Genomic DNA, 21602 nt, shown 5'->3' with positions numbered 1-21602 from the left:
TCTTCATTTAGTATGTCATAGCAACCCACTGCACTTCTCACAATCTGGCATCCAGGTCACTCCCATTTTAGCAAAGTGACAGTAAGTGAAGAATGGGTTTGTACCTACCAGCATATTGGTGATAAAACACACAGAGAGACAGTATTTGTCTATAGAAAGGAATGCCCAGTGGGGCTAATGGTTCTTGCAAGCTTGTACTAAGAGTAGCTAACGCACTCAGCTATTTCTTTTGAACCCCATGTCTGCACCTGTTCCCTAGGGACACATCAGTTTTGACTATAGCAGTGTCCAAACTTTAGCCTATTTCATACCAAATCCTGCACATTTCAGTTCCAAACCCACCTTCTTACAAGAATTGAAGAACTTTAGAGACAAAGCTGATAAAGGAGTCTAAGGAACATGTTACCAGTTAACATATAATATACAAAATACTGTATTTCATAAAGTGAGATGACTTTCACCTGCACTTAGAATGGTGTCCTATCAGTGGCATATGCAGGCAGAAATGTATCTTATGCCTGTGTCTGTTTGTTCTGGGTTGGGATTTTTTTTTCTTTTTAGATTTCAGAGGTTGCTATTCCCTTCCATCCTCTGCAGTGACCAAAGTGGGCTTACTCTTGAGATTCATCAGACCTCCTGTGGCCATTCTGTAGTTAGTGGAGAGTGGAATCAGAGAAGCATATTCCTGTGTCCCTATAGTCACCCACAGAATGGTCACAGCATCCACTGAGATCTCTGAAGGACCCCAGCAGATCTCAGGAGATGATATAATCATTTTGCATCTGGAAATGAGAACATAGGCAGATGCCTGTCTGATTCCCCTGCATTTGCATCAGCTGGGGGGTTGCTGAATGGCCAGCTGTAGTGTGGTTTCATATGTGGAACTGTTACACTACGTTGTGGTATACAGCAGTGCTTCTTAAGCTCTCTGACATGAGCAACCAACAGTTTTGTTTTCCTAAGTGTGTCAGGGATTGGTACCATAAATGTGTCCAATGTTTCATTCTTTAAAGCCACTCTGATAGCCTTTAGGGCTGAAGGGTGGGGTATAAATACCATTAATAATAATAATAATAATAATAATAATAATAATAATAATAATAATAATAATTCTTTTTTTTTTAGTCTCTCTGAGGACTTGAAGTGGATGACTAACACTCACCCATGGATTACCACTTTGAATAGCACTACCATACATTTTCCTGGTAATTCCACATATCAGTAATTTCATTTGTTAGTTACATTTATGTTCTACTTTCCTCCAATAAGAGGGAGGCAGCACATATGATTCTCCTCCTTTCCATTTTATCCACATAACAACACTGTGAAGTTGATCAAATTGAAACAGAGGGACTCTCCAAGATGAACCAGTGAGTTTTTCATTGCTCAGTAGGGACTTGAACATGGATTTCACAAGTCCCAGAACAAATTCTAACCACTGTAACATGCTGATCCTCTGTAGTTGGTGCCCAGTTTCTGAGTCGATAGAATACCCCTTGAATGTGCACACATCTAGAATTCTATGAATCTCTAGGCAACTTCCGCCTGTCAGGAGAAGCCACTGTGCATAAACACCTCTCCTTTGTGGTTTGACACTGATGAGTAGAGAAGGCATGAACTTTTGTTGGCTTTCTACAATAGTGGTATCCATTCAGTAGCCTAGAAGTTATATTAAGTCTCTCACAACCTATAGTGCCCATGCCACTGCTTGGCATTTGTAGTACCAGCAGTGTAGTCTGATCATTCAGTGACTCAAGTCCTCACTCAGAGTCATATCCATGTTGTCTGGTATTCATTTCAGGAGGTGAATTTTGTTGTGGTGGAAATCTCTCTATGTATGCAATTTGGAAATTAAATGAGATGCAGAAAACAAGCGACCGGAAATTAAAAACAAAAGCAGCACACACTCATCCTACCTTTGTCTCTAGAAAAAAGTCAGACTGGGAGGGGGGAAAGCCTGGTGAGTGATGACAGGCTATGCAAGAGGTAAAATGATGCCAAAGGCCTTTGTAGCTATTTCTTTATTGCAGGAGCTGTTGCCTTGGTTCTTGTCTGCTCATATCAAATCTTGGCCACATACAAGCAGGCCCATGTGATATTTATTTCTCTCATATTAAATTTCCTTTTTTCCTTGGATGTATTACTAGGATATATTGCTAGGATGTATTGCTAGGCACAATCTCATACTCATACAGTACCTACCAGTAATCCATTTACTCTGTAAATTCTTCATTTCAATATTGGGGCTCATTCACTCTACCCAATTATAGTACTATTATTCCACAAAATTCTATTTTATAGAATCCTGGAATTTGCAATTTAGGGAGTAGCATCAGTCAGAAGTATCAGTCAGAACACACTAGTGTCTCACCACACTACAAATCCCAGGATCCCATAGGATGCAGCCATGGCAGTTAAAGTGGAATCATAGTGCTATACCTGAGTAGTGCAAATTCCCCCCTTCAACTGCTGATCTCCCAATACAATATCTAATGTAATGGCATGTAATAGTGCTTTAAAGGGGTCTAGGAATCTGCCTTCTGCCAGATCATACTATGGCATACATTCACAACATGAGATCTCTGGAGAGCCCCAGAAGATCTCGAAAGAAGAGTTCTCCGTCTGAGAATGACCATAGAGACATAACAGGATGCCTCCTGACCACCGTTCCTCTACCATCAAAGGAAGGGCCATGGAAGGGCGGCTGTCACATCATGATGGTGAGTCCTAGGAATGGTGAAAGGGGAGTTCCAGAGGAGTTCCACATGTAGAACTCTTACACTATGCTTGACCTTGTAGGATCTCAGCCTATGTGCCTATTTAGTTCTGTTGTGAATAACATGAAGCCCCATGGCTTACCTTTCCTCCACAGAAAACGTGAAGACTACGACAGCAAAAATTATTGACAAATTGAGCAGCTGAATTTCAGCAGAAACTCAGAAAACTTTGGCCAAGATCCCAGATCAAGAGACATATCTAAACAGACAGAACAATGACACATCTCCCTCTCATCCCCCACTTCCCACCTTTGAAGCTGCTGCAAATCCACCCACAGATCCACCGACCAGTCTTTACTGGAATAGGTGTCCAACTCTGTTCCTATAAATGGATGCCAGTGACAGGCATCTTCCAGGGGTCTTCTGGAGGTCCTGGAGGATGATGTTGCTGTCACATCAGCTGCTGCAAGATGTTTTGCCCTCAAGCAGGAAAAGAAAATCTGTATTCCCTTACCACCCTATTTTGTTTTGTGAATTTTATATATACTCTGTGTGTGTGTGTGTGTGTGTGTGTGTGTGTGTGTGTGTATAAAACTCATTGGTTCTTTATGCACAAAAATGTGATTTGTAAAAAACACCCTAAATATTTGGGGCGAGGGGAAATATGCTAACATAGCATTAAAATGTGTAAAACTCAACCAGGAAAAAATTGATTTTTTTAAAATGGGACAAAATGTGCTAAAATGTGGGGGAGGAGAACTAGCATGCAGACAACCTTTGAAATTTTTCATTTTTCTGTGTAAGAACTAAATAAGCAAAGATTATTTTTTTAAAAATAAATAAGTTCCTGCTACCTAGAGGTACTTGGGGAAGGGACAGATCATTCTTGCAAAAACCAAAAACTTGTTTCTGAAACATGACAGAGTACAAACAAAACAACAAAAGGGTTCTGGCAAAAACTATAAGGGAATAACAGCACCCTGGAGCAAAAACAACAACAACAATGTAATGTGTCAAAACATGACAGAGTACTACATGAGATCTACCCAAGGGCCATATGTGGCCCAAGATCTGTCCGTTGTGGTCCTAGATCTGTCTAGATCTCTCTGTTGCTCACCTCCTCTTAAAAATTTCAGGAGCCTGTTTAACTGTGTACCTTGTCATCTTAGCATCTCACCTTTCTTTCACTATAATCTATGACAAGACTGATGAGCTTCACATCCATAATCTGTTCTGCTTTCTTGCCACTCTCCTCATCTCTGTATTTGTTGTGACTCTTTATGGAAGCTTCAGCCCTGAGATTTGAACAAGGCAACAGATGGGCTCCTGATCGAAAGATGCAGTGCCATGAAAAGTGTGGCTTTTGAGTCACTCATGCAGCCTGTTTTAGCAGTAGCATCACCAGGGTTGGCGTTGCTTCGTGCATGTTATCCCTTTGACCTCCTCCCAAACCACACCATACAGAATCCTCAGTAATGTTACTCATAAATCATAGTTCCCATATGTAACTAAATCTAGTGGCAATAGATTGTGAAATAAACAACTAGCAAAAATAGAATTTACGTTTAAATATCATATGCATATGATATTTACTTGTTCATAGTTTCATGTGGTAAAAGTGAAAATTTGGTGAGATGTCAATTTATACACACACACACACACACCATATATATCCACATATACTGTATAACTGGGGCCTTTCTTTCCTTCTCTCATTGATACTCACCACACTCACATCATCTCTTCAGCATTTTAAAGGGTTGCAGGTGAACGTCACAGCCTGTTTCTCCCAAAAAGCTGTTTGGGAAGCAGTGCCCTCACTCCCCCCTTTGGGAGTCACTTGGTGAGTCCTACACTCCCACACCCTCCCCAGTAATGCCCCTGCATTTTAGGCTCACAGGCTTTTCAGAAGGGAGAGGAACTGTCAGAATCCTGCCATTTGCCTCCCATCCAATTTTAAGCATCTCTAACAGGAAGAAGGACCATATTCACAGCTTCATCGCTCAGTACAATCATCCCTCCACAACCATGGATTCAAGCATCCATGGTTTGAAAATAATTTTCCCAAAAGCAAACCTTGATTTTGCTATTTTATATATGGGCACCATCTTACTGTGCCATTGTATTTAATGGGACTTGAACATCTACAGATTTTGGAATCTCTGAGGGGCCCTGGAACCAAGCCCCAGCAGATGCCAAGTTTCTACTGTACAATTTGAGAAGCCTGGAACACTAGCTTGCCAGCTGACGAGAACATGATCATGAGCAGCAACAACAACCACAACAACCAAGTAGTGGATGGGAGGGGCAGTGCCTTGATATGTATACAATTGGCAGTGGCATCCCTGCCTGGGGTGTCACCTAGTGTGAGGAGGAGGGACTTCTGGGGATGGGGAGAAAAGGGCACTTCCTCCACCTCACTGCCACAGCACGTAGAATAGCACTGCGGCAGCAAGGTAGGGCCCTCTCAGAACCCCCTCCCCAGGCCTTCTGAGCCCCAAGTGGCCATGGGGGACCTAGAAGGCAGCCCCTGGTCTTCTGAGTCCTGCACAGCCATGGCTACATGGAACCTGGAAGGCAGCTGCCCGCTCCCTCTGCCCCACGCAGGCTGTACTATCCCACTGGGTATCACTTCCCTCTGGAGTGTCACCTGGTGTGGTCTGCACCCACCTAATGATGCCACTGATAGTCGGTCTGCCACATTTGTGGCTTCAACTTTTGCAGATCTGATTATTCATGGGCGGGCTTGCCTTCCGTGGTTTTGAGCTTACACAGAAGGCAAGCAGAATTAATGGGGCATGTACCCACACCGCACACCCTACCCCGCCTCGCAAGCCCCCCCCCCCAATTATTTTCTATGGGTTGTGAGCATATGAACTTTTCACCATATGTGGAGGGGGGGGGGTCTGGAATGGCTCCCCCACGTATGGGGAGGGCAGACTATATGTTCTCTCTAGGAATCTCTAGTTTTTCCAGTATGACTCTGTGGTCAGTGTCCAAGAGAAATTGTGCTGAAAGACCTGCAGACTCCTAGAGAGAACACTTCTCCAGGCATTTGTAGATTCTCCAACGCAACTCTATTCTCAACCTCTGGCAGATGTTGACCATAGAATTGCACTGCAGGATCTAAAGATTTCTAGAGAGATGATCTCTTAGGTAAAAATAAAATAGTGTTGTTGTTTTTTTAATTTGCAGTTTTCTGTCTCTGAAAGACAGATTTTAGTGGCAAAAAAATTCATATTTCCTTGGCCCCACTGAATGTTCCTAAGAGGAAATAGGGGGATATTGTATTTCTAGTAGGAGCAGGACCAAGAAGAGAACAAGCTACTTAAGTCTTCCAAGATTGACCAGCACGTTAAGGAAGAGAATAACCTAATGAGATTCTTTGGCCAAAATCTCAAATTTGCAAGGTTCTGAAAGAATGGTTTCAGCTGGACTGGTCAAAAATGGATGCTGTCTCTGCTCCCAAAGCAAACTGCTTTTTGACTTTGAGGTCTTTTTAAAGGATTTGAGGTGGGAAAAGAAGTTTCAGATCAGGAAGTGTTTCTTAAAACAAAGAGGACCTCTGAAACAAATGGCTTTGGACATTTTCTCTTGCATTGTTTAACAAAAGGTGATGTGTTGGTCAAGCACACACCTAAAGAAAGACATCACAGAAGTGTCGAGCTGACCACGTTTGCCTCAATGGTGAACTACTCTGCTGTTGTTATGTGCCTTCAAGTCGTTTCTAACTTATGACGACCCTAAGGTCAACCTATCATGGGGTTTTCTTGGCAAGATTTGTTCAGAGGAGGTTTGCCACTGCCTTTCCCTGAGGCTGGAAGCATGTGAATTGACCAAGGTCACCCAGTGGGTTTCATAGCTGAGCTGGGAATTGAACCCTTAATAATAATAATAATAATAATAATAATAATAATAATAATAATAATTATTTATAGCCCGCCCAATCACAAGGAAACCGGGCAGGTTACAGCAATAAAAATACATAGCAAATACAATAAAATTCAAAATTAGTCCCTTCCCAATCCCCCATCCCAATACTAAAATTGCCATGACAGTTGCCATGGAGGGAGGGCTCTAAACCTTATTTCCAGAATCACAGTCCAACACTCAAACCACCACACCATGCTACTATACCATTTTCTGTCCATAATCCATAATCCCACTGCATTAGAAACACACACACACACACATGTCTTGGCAGAGGTGTTGTACAACACCCCCTTTTGCAACTGCATGTTTTATGGTTCCTCACCTACCCTCAGACCTGACTTTACTTCCTCCCACATGCTAAAGTACATAGCAACTACATAGCTTGTAAGAATAAAAATACATGTTAGGTAGAATCACACCAGTAATTGCTTGCAAAAATAAGTACCACTTCAACCAGCATCTAAAAACAAAATTCTTCAGAGCATTTCTATTCCCAGGATAATGAGAACATTGGACTAGAACAAGGTTGAGGTAAGTGCAACCTATAGGCTGCATAGGCCCCCTAGCCCCAGTTTTGTGGTCACCCAAATCTCTCCAAAGACTCCTCCAAGCCCCCCATTCTTTTCCTTTAAAAAATTCATCTGAAAATTCAGTTTCAAAACACACCAGAAAACCCTATCCAAGCTGTCAGAAATGTGGCAATTTGGGTTCCCCCATCTTCTTCATGTGATAATTTCCATATTTTGGTCAGTTCTCAGAACCGGAAATGGCATCATGCCATTTCTGCTGATGTTGGGAGTGACAGTGAGGTCTGCAGGGCAGCATCAGAGAAAATGGCCCTGCCTCCTCTGGATTTGTTCATCTCTGCACAAGACGGAACCCCACCATGTTGAATGTCCTCCAGTCCAGATGTTGGAAGGTGTGGAGAACCAGCAACATCAATCTGACTGGTTCTATGTTTTTGCAGTGTTTCCATTGCCACTTTCCCATTATCTTGGCCATGTTCAAACACCAAGCAAGTATCATGGACAGAATAGGAGCAGGATGGAGAGGAAGGGAGAAGACAGAATCTGTTCAATTGGGGATCGTTTTGCCCTTCTACTGTTCCAGATCTGCTACAAAGCCTGTAATAATAAGCTTAACACTAAGTGCAAAAAACCCCTCTGTGTTTATCTGCAATCTCATCCACATTTCCCTCTGCTAGCAATTATGGTGCCAGTACATCAAGGCAACAGATGGCCTTGGCTTTATCTCTGAGTATGCGCTTTCATAAGGGCTCTTGCTTGGCTCTGCCTCATTTCTTCTTGCACATGCCTTTCCTGGCTGGGAACTACAGCATGTCCGGCAAGTTGTGTATCCCCCCTCCCCACCTCCACAGTTCTTGAACAGATTTCCCTGAGTTAAATGTTCAGGCAAGGGCTTCAAATGATGGCTTTGATCCAGAAACACCATACTGTGACACTCAAATGTGGGCCTCCATTCACATCTCCATTAAGAGCTGTAATAACTTCCTTGCATTAAAAAAGAAAGCCCATCTGCAAGGACAGATGAGCTCTCTGCACAGAATTTTCATTGTACCTGCTTCTGTATACGTCCAGAATCCTGTTGCTGTCATGCACATGTGTAAGTTCACTTACACATGTGCTGGCACCTTTTTTGACCATTGTACAATGGATGCATTTAGTTCATGGCTGTAGAAGTATTGCAGATGTAACTCTTTCATATGCAGTTTCACATTTGTGGATGGTGCACACTGTTCCCCAGTGTCTCCAATACATTATTGTTTGTTGTTACTACTACTACTAATACTCTTCCTTCTCCTTTCCCCCCCTATGATGAGTTTTCATCCTTTTCCCAGTATAGAAATCATTATGAGTTTGAAAAGTTAAATAGAGTTAAAAATTCTCATCATAGAAAAGTTTTCTTTTTTTATGTAATTTGTTGTCTTCCCTCTTTTTCCCTTCAAGAAAACTGGAAAGAGTAGTATTTAACAATCAAATATATAACATTCAATCTTTAGGTCTTAGTTTGGTTCAATTCAAAGTTGATTTTAGACCTACTTTTTCTCCTCCTGCCCTCTTTTTTCTTCTCTCACTCTTTTCTCTCCCCCCCCCCTTTAATTTGGTCCCATTACATTCAATCTAAAGTCCATTAAATGATATACAAGGCCTGCTGAAACAAACAAACAACTTGCCTACAGAAGGATAGCAAATAAGGCATTATAGGCGTGGTACAGAGTGCCAAAAAGAGGCACCTCCCTGGAGCCTCTCTTTGCTCCTCAGGAGCTACGCAGCAACCAAATTGCATGGTGCTGCTGCGGAGCAAAAAAGGAGTGCCCGGAAGCGGCTCCTTTTTACGGCGGCGCTGAGACATCCTGTTTGGAAGCAGCGCAGATGCGATGTCACCGTTACGCACCCTGTCTGGTGGGTGCGCTGCAGCTGCAGCACGTCCATGACATGCAAGGGTTGCTGGACATGTGGGTGCTCCACACACCAGGCAACCCTCACACGTGATGAGGGTGCTGCAAAGGCCCGTCTGTTCCGGGCCATTGTAACCTTTCTAGGAATGGAATTCCAAAGCCTGGAAGCAGTCACCAAGAAAGCTTTCTCCCATGTTTCCTCCAAACTAACTTGTGAGGGTGGTGGGACAGATAAAAGGGCCTCCTTAAAAAATCTCAAAACTAAGCCAGGCTCATATGAGAGAATATGGTCCTTAAGATAACCTGGACCTGAGATGTGTACCATTTGATTCACTGGTATTGCAAGCACAACCATTGTTCATTCTTCATTAAGATGATATACAAGTACGTTGGCAGATATGCAATCAGCTGCACATGTTGAGCTATAGCACTGCCACTGCATAACTGTGTGGGTGTAGTTTTACACTACATAAGCATGTTGTAGGATCTCAGTCTCTATGTGGGCAGTAGCAGCTGCTAGCTTCCATATCAGTGTGGCAGTGAATCCATGCTTTTTTAAAAGAACTATCTCCAAAGTGTTGAACCTATTTGGGGGACAGTGTTCAGCACCAAATATAGCTCTTTCCAAATTGGGACCAAAACCTCAAAGCAGACAAACTGATGTCATATCAACTGCCCGAATATCTAGGCCCATGAATGCCAGAAGTTTATAAATGAAACTGTTATTGCTATAAGTGACTCATACAGTGGATTGGTACATCCGCGCCACATGTCCATAAGAACCCTGTGTGCTCCCTTGGTGCTTCCCAGATTCAGGCAGCTAGTTGGCCACTTTGAGAAATAAGATGATTGGTATGTAGGCCTTAGTCTGATTCAACAGGACTCTTCATGGATTCTTTAAAGTGTTGTGCTAAGGCAATAGAAAGAGATTAACATGTAATGCCTGATATTCTGTTGGTGTGTTATGCATGGGAATGTTCCCCTATGGAACTGGTTTGGCATTTTTGATTGATGCGCAACATCTGCATCCAGTTGATGTTGGTGCACATTCAGTCATGTATATGTGAATTCAGCTGCCTTTAAAGGCAAGGGCTGAATGAGTGTGTGATCTGCATTATGCAACCCTGATGTACTGTAAGATTTCAGCCACTGAAAGCAGAGGTACCATTAAATTTAATCAGTTCAACTTAACCAGATTCACTGCTTAGGGTGAACAGTCTTGTAGTGATAAATGGATCCAAGTACATCCAGCTCTTCTTTTCCCCACTTACAGTTTGTAATTAGATGTGTAGGGAGAGTGCCCACTCTTTTTGCAATAAATCAGTGCTCTGTATTTTGTTTGGTGTTTCTGAATATCCTCCTAGACTGGGCTGTGAAAATCCCAAGCGCAAGCTGCTTATCCTGATTCTTGGCTGCTAGTAATTGGAAACATTATTCAGATCTGCTTCCTAAATTGGACTAGTGATATCTTGAGAAGGGGCTGGCAGGAAAGGACACAGAGTGGACACTAATCATAACAACAAAGACCAGAGCTTAACTATATTCAGAGGATGTAGACCACAAGAGGAGATGAGGCAGAAAAAGTGCTAGAAAATACCCAAGGATAAGCCCAATACATGTCATTATTAAACTCCCAAAATCTTCACAACATTTCCTTGCTCTTTGAGCAATGATCTCTTGGACAAGGAATCTTGACAAACCTTTCCTCTGTAAGAAAAGTATATCATTATTCACTGTGTCCTAAGGGAGAAGTTTTGATGTCTTTTAATTGGAATGTGTTGGACTGTGATGTATCTTCAGAAACAAATTTCATTTGGCATGGGCTTGAGCAGGGGTAGGCAACCTGCGGCCCGCGAGCCGGATGCGGCCCGGCAAGGCCTTGGGACCGGCCCCAGCCCGGTCCTGCCGCCAATTGCCGCCGGGGCCTTTGGCCTCTCGCGTGCAGGGGCAAGGGGGGCAATTATCTATAGATGCCTCAGAAACATGCATTTATATTAACATTTTTTAAAAAATCAGCAATTTTTTTTGCATGTCCTCCACTTTTTTTAAAAAAGCGTCCACCATTTGAAAATGTTGTCCTACAGTTGTCCTGGTTTATTTATTTATTTATTTATTTATTTAAAAATTATTTAATTATTTATTTTTTGGCTTTGGCCCCCCAGTTGTCTGAAGGACAGCAACCCGGCCCCCGGCTCAAAAAAGTTGCCTACCCCTGGGCTTGAGTGTCACCTCTCTCATGAGCTTTCCTGGCAGGATATAGCCATAGCTCTACCCAGTTCTGCATGCCACATGCCTAGAGACATCTGGCTAGACACCACGGGAAGGAGACCACTAAGCTAGATGGAACTTTTGTCTAATTCATCAAAGCAGCTCTTATGGTCTTAATTACGAGCTGAGAAAGTGCCCCTTAAGAAAAATGTAAATGCTAATATTCCTCATTTTATTTTTTCTTGTGCTGAATCCCAAAACTGGGGGGGGGGGGAACCCACCCTCATTCTAGGGGGTCACAATAGACTGTGATCTTGGTAGCCATATTTATTAATCATGTTTCTGCCTGATTCATGTGTTTCTGTGTGCAAAGGTGATTTAAACATCAAATGGGTGCACTGGTGAGAAGAGGTAAATTCTTCCCCACCTTACTTTTCCACAATCCACCTCTCAAATTCTTCTCTCCTCCCTCCTCCCCAGCTTCTATTTGATGCAAAGAATGATCCAGTCTTGGAGAAAAGTATCTGAAATGGTGGACCATAGCAAGATGGGCTGTGTCTTTATGGGAGATGGCTTCATACTTTCCCTGTGGCATTGTACAATGCTAAAGACCATGATCTGGATGTCACTTGTCCATTCTTAATCATGACCTCAGCATAGGGCAAAAGGAAATTTCTTTTTCCTCTTATTTCAAAGAGCACTTAATTTTATCTGGAGAGAACAAACGAAACAAAAAGAAAAAAAAATGAGAATATAAGAAAGCAAGATTAGACACTGTCAGCTGTTTGTGTCCAGTGATTTATGTTAATGGAAACCTGGGGATATTGGCACACTTTGACTGGCATCCTATTAGTGACATGAATGTAGGTAAGATTTGTGTGTATGTAGGTTTTTTTTTTAATAGAAGGCAAGGGGAAATTCTTTGGTGCTTTTGCTCCATCTCAAAACTGTTTCCCCTTCAGCTATTAAATCCTAGGGTTGGAACAGGGGAGGTGATTCTGACTGTGAAGATATGGCTGCTCTAGGCTCCCAGCAGAAGGAAAAGGAGAATGTGATTCCCCCCCCCCCCCAAAAGCTGAGTCCAGCTAGTACTTCATGGTCAATCGCTCCCTCTCCCTGTCCATCGGTAAGCAGCTGTACCCTTTCATGTGGGTTCACAGTTGCTGGAGGGAGGACCCAGAATCGCTCGACAGCTATGCTCCAATGTACAATTTCAGCCTTGGAGTTATATTATTTTACATTCCACATGCATGATAATGAACCAGGGTTCCACAACATAATTTCACAACATTGTGAACACAAACATTAAAGTAAAGCTACAATTCAAAAAGGACATTGAGAAACTGGAGCGTGTCCAGAGGAGGGCGACTAAAATGGTGAAAGGTCTGGAAACCATGCCCTACGAAGAACGACTTAGGGAGCTGGGGATGTTTAGCCTGGAGAAGAGAAGATTAAGAGGTGATATGATAGCTCTGTTCAAATATTTGAAGGGATGTCATATTGAGGAGGGAGCAAGCTTGTTTTCTGCTGCTCCAGAGACTAGGACCCGAAGCAATGGATGCAAACTGCAGGAAAAGAGATTCCACCTCAACATTAGGAGGAACTTCCTGACAGTAAGGGCTGTTCGACAGTGGAACACACTCCCTCGGAGTGTAGTGGAGTCTCCTTCCTTGGAGGTCTTCAAGCAGAGGCTGGATGGCCATCTGTCGGGGATGCTTTGATTGTGATTTCCTGCATGGCAGGGGGTTGGACTGGATGGCCCCTGTGGTCTCTTCCAACTCTATGATTCTATGATTCTATGATTCCAAGAAAGAGAATTTTGCTCTGCTGAGTTGCTTTTCCAACTCTGGTTGCATGGCAGAGGTGGCAAGAAAGCTTGGGAAGAAGCACATACTAGTTAAATCCAAAGTAGGAGCTATCACCATGTTAAAAGGTGAATAGATCTGCTGAACTGCACTGTCATGAAGTATGTGTGTGGTTTGTGTGACAAGGCCAGGACATCTAGAGACAAATGTTCTTGAGGAGGCCAGACACTTGATTGTGTATTAGAATACACCTGCCTGTATGACTAAGCACAATTAGGTAATGTACAGTGATGCAATGTATGAGTAACAATGCACTGAGGTTGTATCAGACAAGGGTATGTAAGTCCCTCCTAACTGTAAACAAGTGTGGGTCATTGAGTAGTGTGGGTCATTGAGAAAGAGTTGTGAAGAGAATCAGTGCAGCTGCTATGTGTATAGTGAGTATACCAGAGAGTTCTGTATAGCTTTGTTGCTGTTGAGCTACTGAGGAGGAGGAAGAGAGTGTTGTACTTCCATCCTAGAACTCTATTGTTTCTGCATCTGTAAATAGTCTTCCTGATCACCTGTAAATAAATATCTTCATCGTGAGCTGTTCAGTGCCATTTCCTGATTCCAGCAAAGTGTCTCAAAGTCTGGCAGAGATACTACATTTCATATTCACACATCAGTCTCAGCGTGACAGGAGAGTATGCCACTTGGGATGGACCATAACGTAGTTTTAGATTTTGCTTGATAGATGACAGTCCTCTGTTTGAAGGCATTCATAGTTTGAAAGATTGTGCCAATCTAAATCTGGATTAAGAATGGAAAAAGGGGGAATGAAGAGCAACAGTTTACAGTGGTCCATCTGTCAACACTTAACACAAATCTATGTCCATTTTGATCCTCATTTGGTGATGCATTTAGTCCTTTTGGCACAGTTCAAGTGGGACTCCCAGTGCACTTCTCTTGTGCCTTCTCTTCATCTAAATTTCTCCCAGTTAGCACACCAGCATATGCTAAGCTAAATAATGGTTCCAAGGTCTAGGATGGGTGAATCAACCAAGCTCTGTCTCATGGTGCTTTTGCTTCTACTGAGATGGATGGATGTTTAATATTAATATCCCCACTATAGATTTATAGAAATGGTTGCACTATGGATATACAGAATAGAGTTTTTGGAGTTAAGGTTTTGTGTGTGAGAGAGAGAGAGAGAGAGAAAATGCTGAGCAGGATTTGTGGTAAAATATTTAGAGAACAGGTTGACCTTTGCAAGCATCAAGGCGTCTAGCTTGCTTTGAAAGCCAAAACAATTAAGAGCAGCATCATTGGGTGAGGAAAATAACACATAAGCGATAAGAGCGATGGAATATTCCAAATGAGTCAAAAATGTATTTTAAAATATTCAAAATTCTGTGTCCCGATTGTAAGAAAGTTTTGTACGTTTGCACTTTCAACCAGCCAATAGAATACATTGTTAGGGACCTCATTGTAGGAATTACTTATATGAACAGCCATTTTCTTTGGTTCTTTGCCTCAGTTGTTTGGAACTTGATTTCCACTGGGGCCTTTGCCGGCAATAAACAATTTGGATTCTCAGCCTTCTGGGTCCTGTTGTACTCTGCTCTGTCAAGCCAGTGGACTTAGTGAGAGAAAGGCGGGTTACAGACCGCCCATTTGGGGCGTGCTGTACCTGCCCCTTTCCCCGGTGTATCGGGACCTCAGTGGCCAGAACAGCAGCCGCTGAGGCCCTGATCCGCCGCTTTTCAGGCTGTGGGGAAGCGGCAAAAGGCCCCTTCCCCGCAGCCTGGAAAGGGGTGTCCTTGGGGCTTCAAGCCCCAAGGACACCCCGCGGCGGCGGGGAGGAGGAGAAAGGGGCCGCTTGGCCCCTTTCTCCTTTGGTCCGCTGGGCGCAGCTGTGTGAAGGCTGCACTCAGCAGACCAAACCAGGAAGGAGCTCCGAAACGGAGCTCCTTCCTGCTCTGCGCTAAAGGCGCACTAAGCGTCCTGGCGTGGAGCGAGGACGTCACTTCCGTGCCGCCCCGTATAGAGGCGGCGCGGTCGTGACGTCCTCATGGCGGTGGCCGTGTGGAATGGCCACCGCCATTTGTCATGGATTGAGTTCGTGGTAGGGCAAGGGGCGTCTAGAAGAGACACCCCTTTTTTAAAATGGGACGTCCCTAGTGGCGGTTTGTAACCCGCCATAGTCCAGGCTTTAAAAATCCCACAACACTACTACTAGACTCATTCAGAACCATTTCTGTACCAGATTTTGAGCTCACCTCCCTCGCATAAATATTCATATGCTTGTTGTTTTTTGTTTTTAAATGTCCATATTTTTGGTCTGTGCATTTTCAAAATGTGCCCATTTTTGCAGGATGCTTGATTAAAGCACCTTGGTGTTTTGTTTAAAGTATATACTGTTCTATGAACATTTTTAAAACATCAGTGCTTTCTAGCTTGTGAAAAGCAGCACTGAAAATTCTTTAATTTTCTGGTAGCAAATTTTGCTTACATTCATATTCTCTTCTGGTCATTGTGAATTTGGGCCATGCACCTGATTCAATGGAATCATGAATAATATAGCAAAATAGGCTGATTAAGATCAATTTGTACGTGGTCTGTATTATTTCACACCAATCTGATTAAAAATAAAAGCTAGATGGTGAGTATCCAGTGTGACCACAGTGATGTCATTAACAAGAAGAGGAGGAGAGCTGGGTTCGATGATATCTTCTTCATGCAATCTATGGCAACACTTCACAAGCACTATCCAATTACATTGCTTTGGGGGTTGGAATATGTTAAATTATTGAAGCTTTAAGATCTATTATTTCTTCCCAGTGCCTTTGTTGTGTCAGTTACAGATCCTGAAAGTGGTGAGGGAAATGCAGTTGATGATTCTGATCTCAGTTGGTCTTGCAGGGACTTTCAGCTTTCTTGTGTTTTGCTGAACAGCCTAGTTAAATCTTCTGCTTGCCTTTCTTGTCTGTATGAAAAGTGTGTATTTCACATAGTGAAAACTATTCTCCCTTCCACTCTCTAGTAATAAATAAAGCATGTCATCTCCCTTTCCCTCATTTCTTTATGTTACATCATTGAATCTGAACAGTGGTTTGTTACCAGAATGATACAAAATGTACCCTCTTTTCAAGTACATCATTATCAATAACTATTATATATCCTAGCTAAATATTAATAAATTTAGCTGAATGATTTTATGCAGATGTGTGAGAAAATAAAGATGTTTAGCCCTTTGTATTTTCCAATGCAAATCAATCGGGGAGGACTGGTGATCTGGATTTGCAAGTCTCAATTCATATTCAGGATGTGGATTGGAACAGATAGGGCCCAGACTAATCTAACTGGGCTCAGACTACCATATGCTTAGAAACAAGTGCTTCTCAGGGCTTGGTGTTCTCCCATTTACAGGTTGAGGGAAAAAATCTCAGGATGAGGATTCTCTTGAAGAATGTTTGTTTTAGTGTGTGTGTACATCCTCCTATGTTACTCTCTCTTTTTTTAAAAAAGAAAGATACTGTATAATATGAGCAACTGTGATTGATGCATCATGCTAGAGAATCTCCCCATATGCCCTAATATTTCACAGACAAAACCTAGGATACAAGTAGCCAAGCAATATCAGCATGTGGTCAAGATGTCAAAAGTTATTAATAAGGAAGAACACACAAGTGAGGAGAGGCTGCAGCAGTCTGCTTTTGCTTGAGCCTACTAGGAAAGGCAATGTTCTGCCCTTCCTCTCATCTCTCTCCCCTCCCACCCCATTTAGTTCACTGGGTGCAAATTCATATTAGCTAATTCAAAGTGACAACAGCCCAATTCATATTGCTTTAAAAAAGTTTGCCATGTTGGGCAATATAAGATCTCACTTGATTTGTGCTGGTTGTTCCTGTTGCTTTTAAGTTTTAAATCTCATTTAGATTAGCAAACTATTTAAATCATTCTGATTGTGTTTGCATTGCTAATTTATAATTGGCCCCACAGGACCCAAGGCAGTGGTATACATGCTGGGGATTCTGGGGGTTGTAGTGCAAAAAAAGTAACTTTACCAAGCAGTGGGTAAAGAAAGCATAGCAGAAGACAATTTGCTTACTGCTTCAGCCCAAGATTGCAACAGCTATGGTGTGAAAGATATCAAATCCCACACTGTATGGCATAGCTCTTGAAAACAAGCCTGTTCCAGAAAAAGTTCTCACTCCATCCATTTCTCTGGTTTTCCCTCCAAGCAAGATCTTTCCTCCTGACTTTACCCAGGAGAGTTCAGAGGGACACCCAGATTGTGCCAGACAACAGAACAGTCTCTTCTCCACATCAGCATTTTTAGGATCAGCATTGTAAGCCTCTCTGGGAACATATAAAGCCTTTTATACTACATTGGGAGGAACAGTTCATTTTATTGCCAATGTTTATACTTCTCTGTGCTGGAGGCAGCTTACAGTAATTAAAATGGTAAAACTATCCACACCCCCCCCCCCCAAACAATAATGTAACAGCAGAAACACTTCATGGTGGAATAAACCCATAAATGAAGCATGTCCTTTCCACTTCTTTGGCCCCAGTGGCACAGTTGTAAATTTTGAACCTCAGGCATTGACAGAGCCACCACTCATAGTGTTACTCCAAGGAGAATCCAAAAAAGACAAGCAGTAATCCTGACCCATATTGAAAAAAATCAATTGGGGGGGGGGTGGTTCCACTCAAAACTGATAATTTGTAAAGCTAATGGATCTTACTTGACCTTTCAACACTAAGCAATCATCAAATAATGTGTATTATTGGGGCAGGGATGACTCATAACAATATGTTCTTGGTGGGAAATCCTCCAGCTATTGCTGCTCTACTCAAAGGGAACACAGAAGGCTGGGAAGCAGGCAGATGATGTCATTGTGTCTGCAGCCTAAAAATCACAGAGCTTCATTCCTGTTAGCCTTTCAACTACACCACTGTTTGGCCAATGTGTGCCTTTTATTCAGATGCTTTGCAAAGTACATCTATTTGAATTTGTTTCCTGAAGTGATATAGAAATAAATAAGGGACCTAGAAACTGTAGTATAAGTGCTGGTAACCTCACGACTCAATCTCTGCAATGCGCTCTACATGTTCTTAGTCCAGAAACTTCAATTAGTAGCCAGCCAGGCTGGTCACTGGAAAGACCAGGAGTGACACTATAACACCCATCCTGAAAGCACTTCACTGGCTGCCTATTAGATTCCGGGTGCGGTACAAGGTGTTGGTTATCACCTTTAAAGCCCTACATGGCCTGGATCCAACCTATCTAAGGGATCACCTACTTCTGTACAATCCATCCTACACTCTCAGGTCCTCTGGGAGGAACCTATTGCATCCAAAAAAGACCAGACTGGCTGCAACCTCACAGAGGACATTCTCCGCGACCGCCCTCAGATTGTAGAATGACTTGCCGGAAGAGATCTGTCAAATCACCAACTTGGATAGCTTCAAAAAAGCTATTAAGATGAATCTCTTCTGCCAGGCCTTTTGGGAATAGTTTTCATTCAGCATGAATGAACCTCCTGCATATGCTGCATATTTTATATTATGCCACCACTTGCCTGTTAGTTATTGGTTTTAACAGTTTATTTTAATAGACTGATTTTTAATAGTAATATGTTTAATTCTTTTTTAAGAGGAGGGTTATATTGTGTTGTGTATCGGATGTTTTTATTCTGTAAACTGCTTTGAATAAAAGTTTTATTTATTTTATTATTTAAATTTGTTCCCCAGTCTTGGGGCATATCTGGAAGTCCCTGCTCCTCATGACAGATGCTTTACCATAAGGGAGGTGGGTCTCAAAGGAACAGGTAAAAGAACACGAACTTAAAATGACTGGAAACCACTAAGGCAGTTAAGAGTGCGTAATCTAGAGTTATGTATTTGTGACTGGTTTGTACTCATGATCATTGCTTGTTCACTAATTTAGGGATTATGTAGGGACCATGAAAGTCCTCACTTACCAGGCAGCAGCTGCTACAAGCATCAGAGGTATTTTCCTGTCAATCAGGAATTAGTAGACTGATGCTCCAACCCTCCCTCCTGCAAGTCATTTCTGGTGTGAAGGAAAATTGCAACAAGGACCCTTCTTCTGACTGTTGCAACGGATATTGCTCTTGGGAGTGGATAGAAACACCATTCAGATGCTTTCTGTTCAACAAGGGAACAGGCCCCTGTCAGTCTACAGTGGCTGTTGCCCACTGAGGATCGGGGGGACTCAGGCTGGGAGACACTACTTAGCTATGTAACTAAGGTGGTTATGTAGCTAAGTAGTTAATACAGAATTGTGGCCATGGTCTTAATGGAGGGGGTTGGTTAATAAATATGGGGAAACAAACAGATTTTGAATAATGGCACCTCCAGAAATGTAAGAATGGAGCAGAGAACCTTCCTGAGTTTGTAAAATTGGTTTAAATTGAACACTGATGAATGGATTTTGATGGGGGAAATCCACTCAGCCATGATGCTCACGGGGAGACCTTAATCCACTCACCACAGGTACTTCCAAACAGGTTTTGATTTGTGCATTACTTCCATCTTGTTTAGGGCATTTGATTGGGGTGTGTGTGTGTATGTGTCTGTTAGATTCTTGGAAGTTTCAAAGACTGTCTTAAATGAAAAAAAAGTATTCACAAAGGAAATCAAACATCTGACATATAAAGAAGGATAGAGTTTACTGGCTACAGCTACATGGCTAAGACAAAGACTGCAGGATGAGAAGGAGCAATGAGATAAGTGAAGTCAGAATTGAGAATATCAGTCTAAAGAGTTGGGGGCAATAGAAGACATAGGCAAGCGGCAACAAATTTACCAGGAATGGAATTATCTGCCTCTCCTTCTATTGCTCCCTGTAGGCACATAGTTGTTTCTCTTAAGTATAGTGGTCTCTTTTTCATCTCCTAACATAGATGCATTTCAATGTCACGGCATTGTATCTCTTTGTATCATTATTTATAGTCCAGTCCTATGCATCTCAACTCAGACAGAACTTCAATTTAGTTTCAGTGGGATTTATTCCAGGAAATGTGCACGCAGGTTGTAGTCGCCAAATTCAAAGGTGCTTCAGGCTAAACAGTTGAAATTCCAATCCTTAAGACAAAATCAACTCTTTTTATATGATGGTTATTGTTCATGACATATACTTGGGGATTCTTATGTAAATAAGAAACTTGGCACTATACAAAACAGAGCTAATGACAATGGACCCTGCCAGCAGGCTTAGACTTTAGAAAAGGCACACAGTAAGTATAAGGAAAAGAAAAAGCAAGACTGGGAAACACATGATACAAAACTGACATTTAAAAAGATAGATAAAATAATACTGGACAATAGATAATAGCTTCAGGGTTTTTGAAAGGGGATGGGTGAGGAGAGATTCCAAGAACATAAACAGGGTCCCTTGAAGTCCAATATTTAAGCTGCAGAATAAGGATGTTTTCTCTGCCTAGACAGCAGCTTCGGAAACACTCCCATTCAGTGAAGCCTTTGGTTGCAGTCCATTATGCTGAATTTTCTCATCTTGTGTGGCTTGGATCATCAGTTGAAAACGCTGGCAAAAGGATAAAGAGAGGTCATCAAAGAGAGGGAGAGAGAAGGAGAGGGTGAGGGATAATGTATGAAATCTTTCAAGAACAAGTGAATGGGGAAGGACACCATGGTCTCAGTCCTACTGGTAAACCCAACTGTGTGAGTGCCTTCATGTCACCTCTTGATTTATGGCGACTCCATGAATTTCATAGGACTTTTTAAACCTGTTAAATCAAGTCTTGAATGGTGAGTCAACACTTATGTAAATTAGTTCAATCAGCTATCAATAGGACTGCAACCCATGCTTCCCTTTGCATTAAGTATACTATTGCCTTCTTTGCATTATAATGTCCTTTGACAACAGCAGCCAGAATTAATTCTTGGTTGTGTGCTCAGTTATAAAATCAGTTTCATTGCAATCATTAAACAAAGGAGACATTTATGAGCTTATCACATGGATATTTAAATCAATCAACCTCAATTTGGTTTAATTTTTAATCCAGGTGGCATCCTGATATTATTACAAGGTTTTTGGCTCCAATTTTGCTGCCTGAATACATCCCGAGTTCATCCTCACTTCTAGGAGGGCTCTGGAAGACATTTTTTCAAGCTGGAAAACTCCCTCATCTGAAAAGAACCATGAGGAGCAGTTCTGGAAGCAGCAATGGACGTGGGATGCATTCAGGCGTCAAAAATTGGAGCCAAAAACCTTGCAATAATATCGGGATGTCACTTGAATTAAAGGTTAAAATGGATTGAGGTAAGATGATTTAAATATCCATGTGATAAGCTCCTTAGAGTGCATGATAAAGTTGAAAAGTGAACAAAGCACCAGTAAGGTGCGCCCACTGTTTTAAAAAGAATACTGATATGACATAGACCTCTTAGGCCAAAGGCCCTACTTTAATCCAGAGCTCCTCAAATTTGTTTGTTTTTGTTTGTTTGTTTGTTTTGCCTGGACTACAACTCCATGAATCCCCCAGC

General features: G+C 42.2%; 1 protein-coding gene across 2 annotated transcripts in view; it reads right to left on the bottom strand.

The window, feature by feature from the left end:
* Positions 1-20085: 20085 nt before the first annotated feature.
* LOC121930358 (sodium- and chloride-dependent GABA transporter 1-like) overlaps positions 20086-21602 on the bottom strand; it is a 75602-nt gene continuing 74085 nt past the window's right edge. For both annotated transcript variants that reach the window (XM_042466574.1, XM_042466575.1), the window contains one exon: positions 20086-20640. In XM_042466574.1, the coding sequence (XP_042322508.1) occupies positions 20536-20640 (105 nt within the window). In that variant the 3' untranslated portion in view covers positions 20086-20535. The remainder of the gene's footprint in view (positions 20641-21602) is intronic.

The sequence above is a fragment of the Sceloporus undulatus genome, chromosome 5, assembly GCF_019175285.1.
Source record: "Sceloporus undulatus isolate JIND9_A2432 ecotype Alabama chromosome 5, SceUnd_v1.1, whole genome shotgun sequence".
NCBI lineage: Eukaryota > Metazoa > Chordata > Lepidosauria > Squamata > Phrynosomatidae > Sceloporus > Sceloporus undulatus.
Note: the sequence above shows the minus strand (reverse complement) of the source record. Positions and strands in the feature narration are given on the sequence as shown.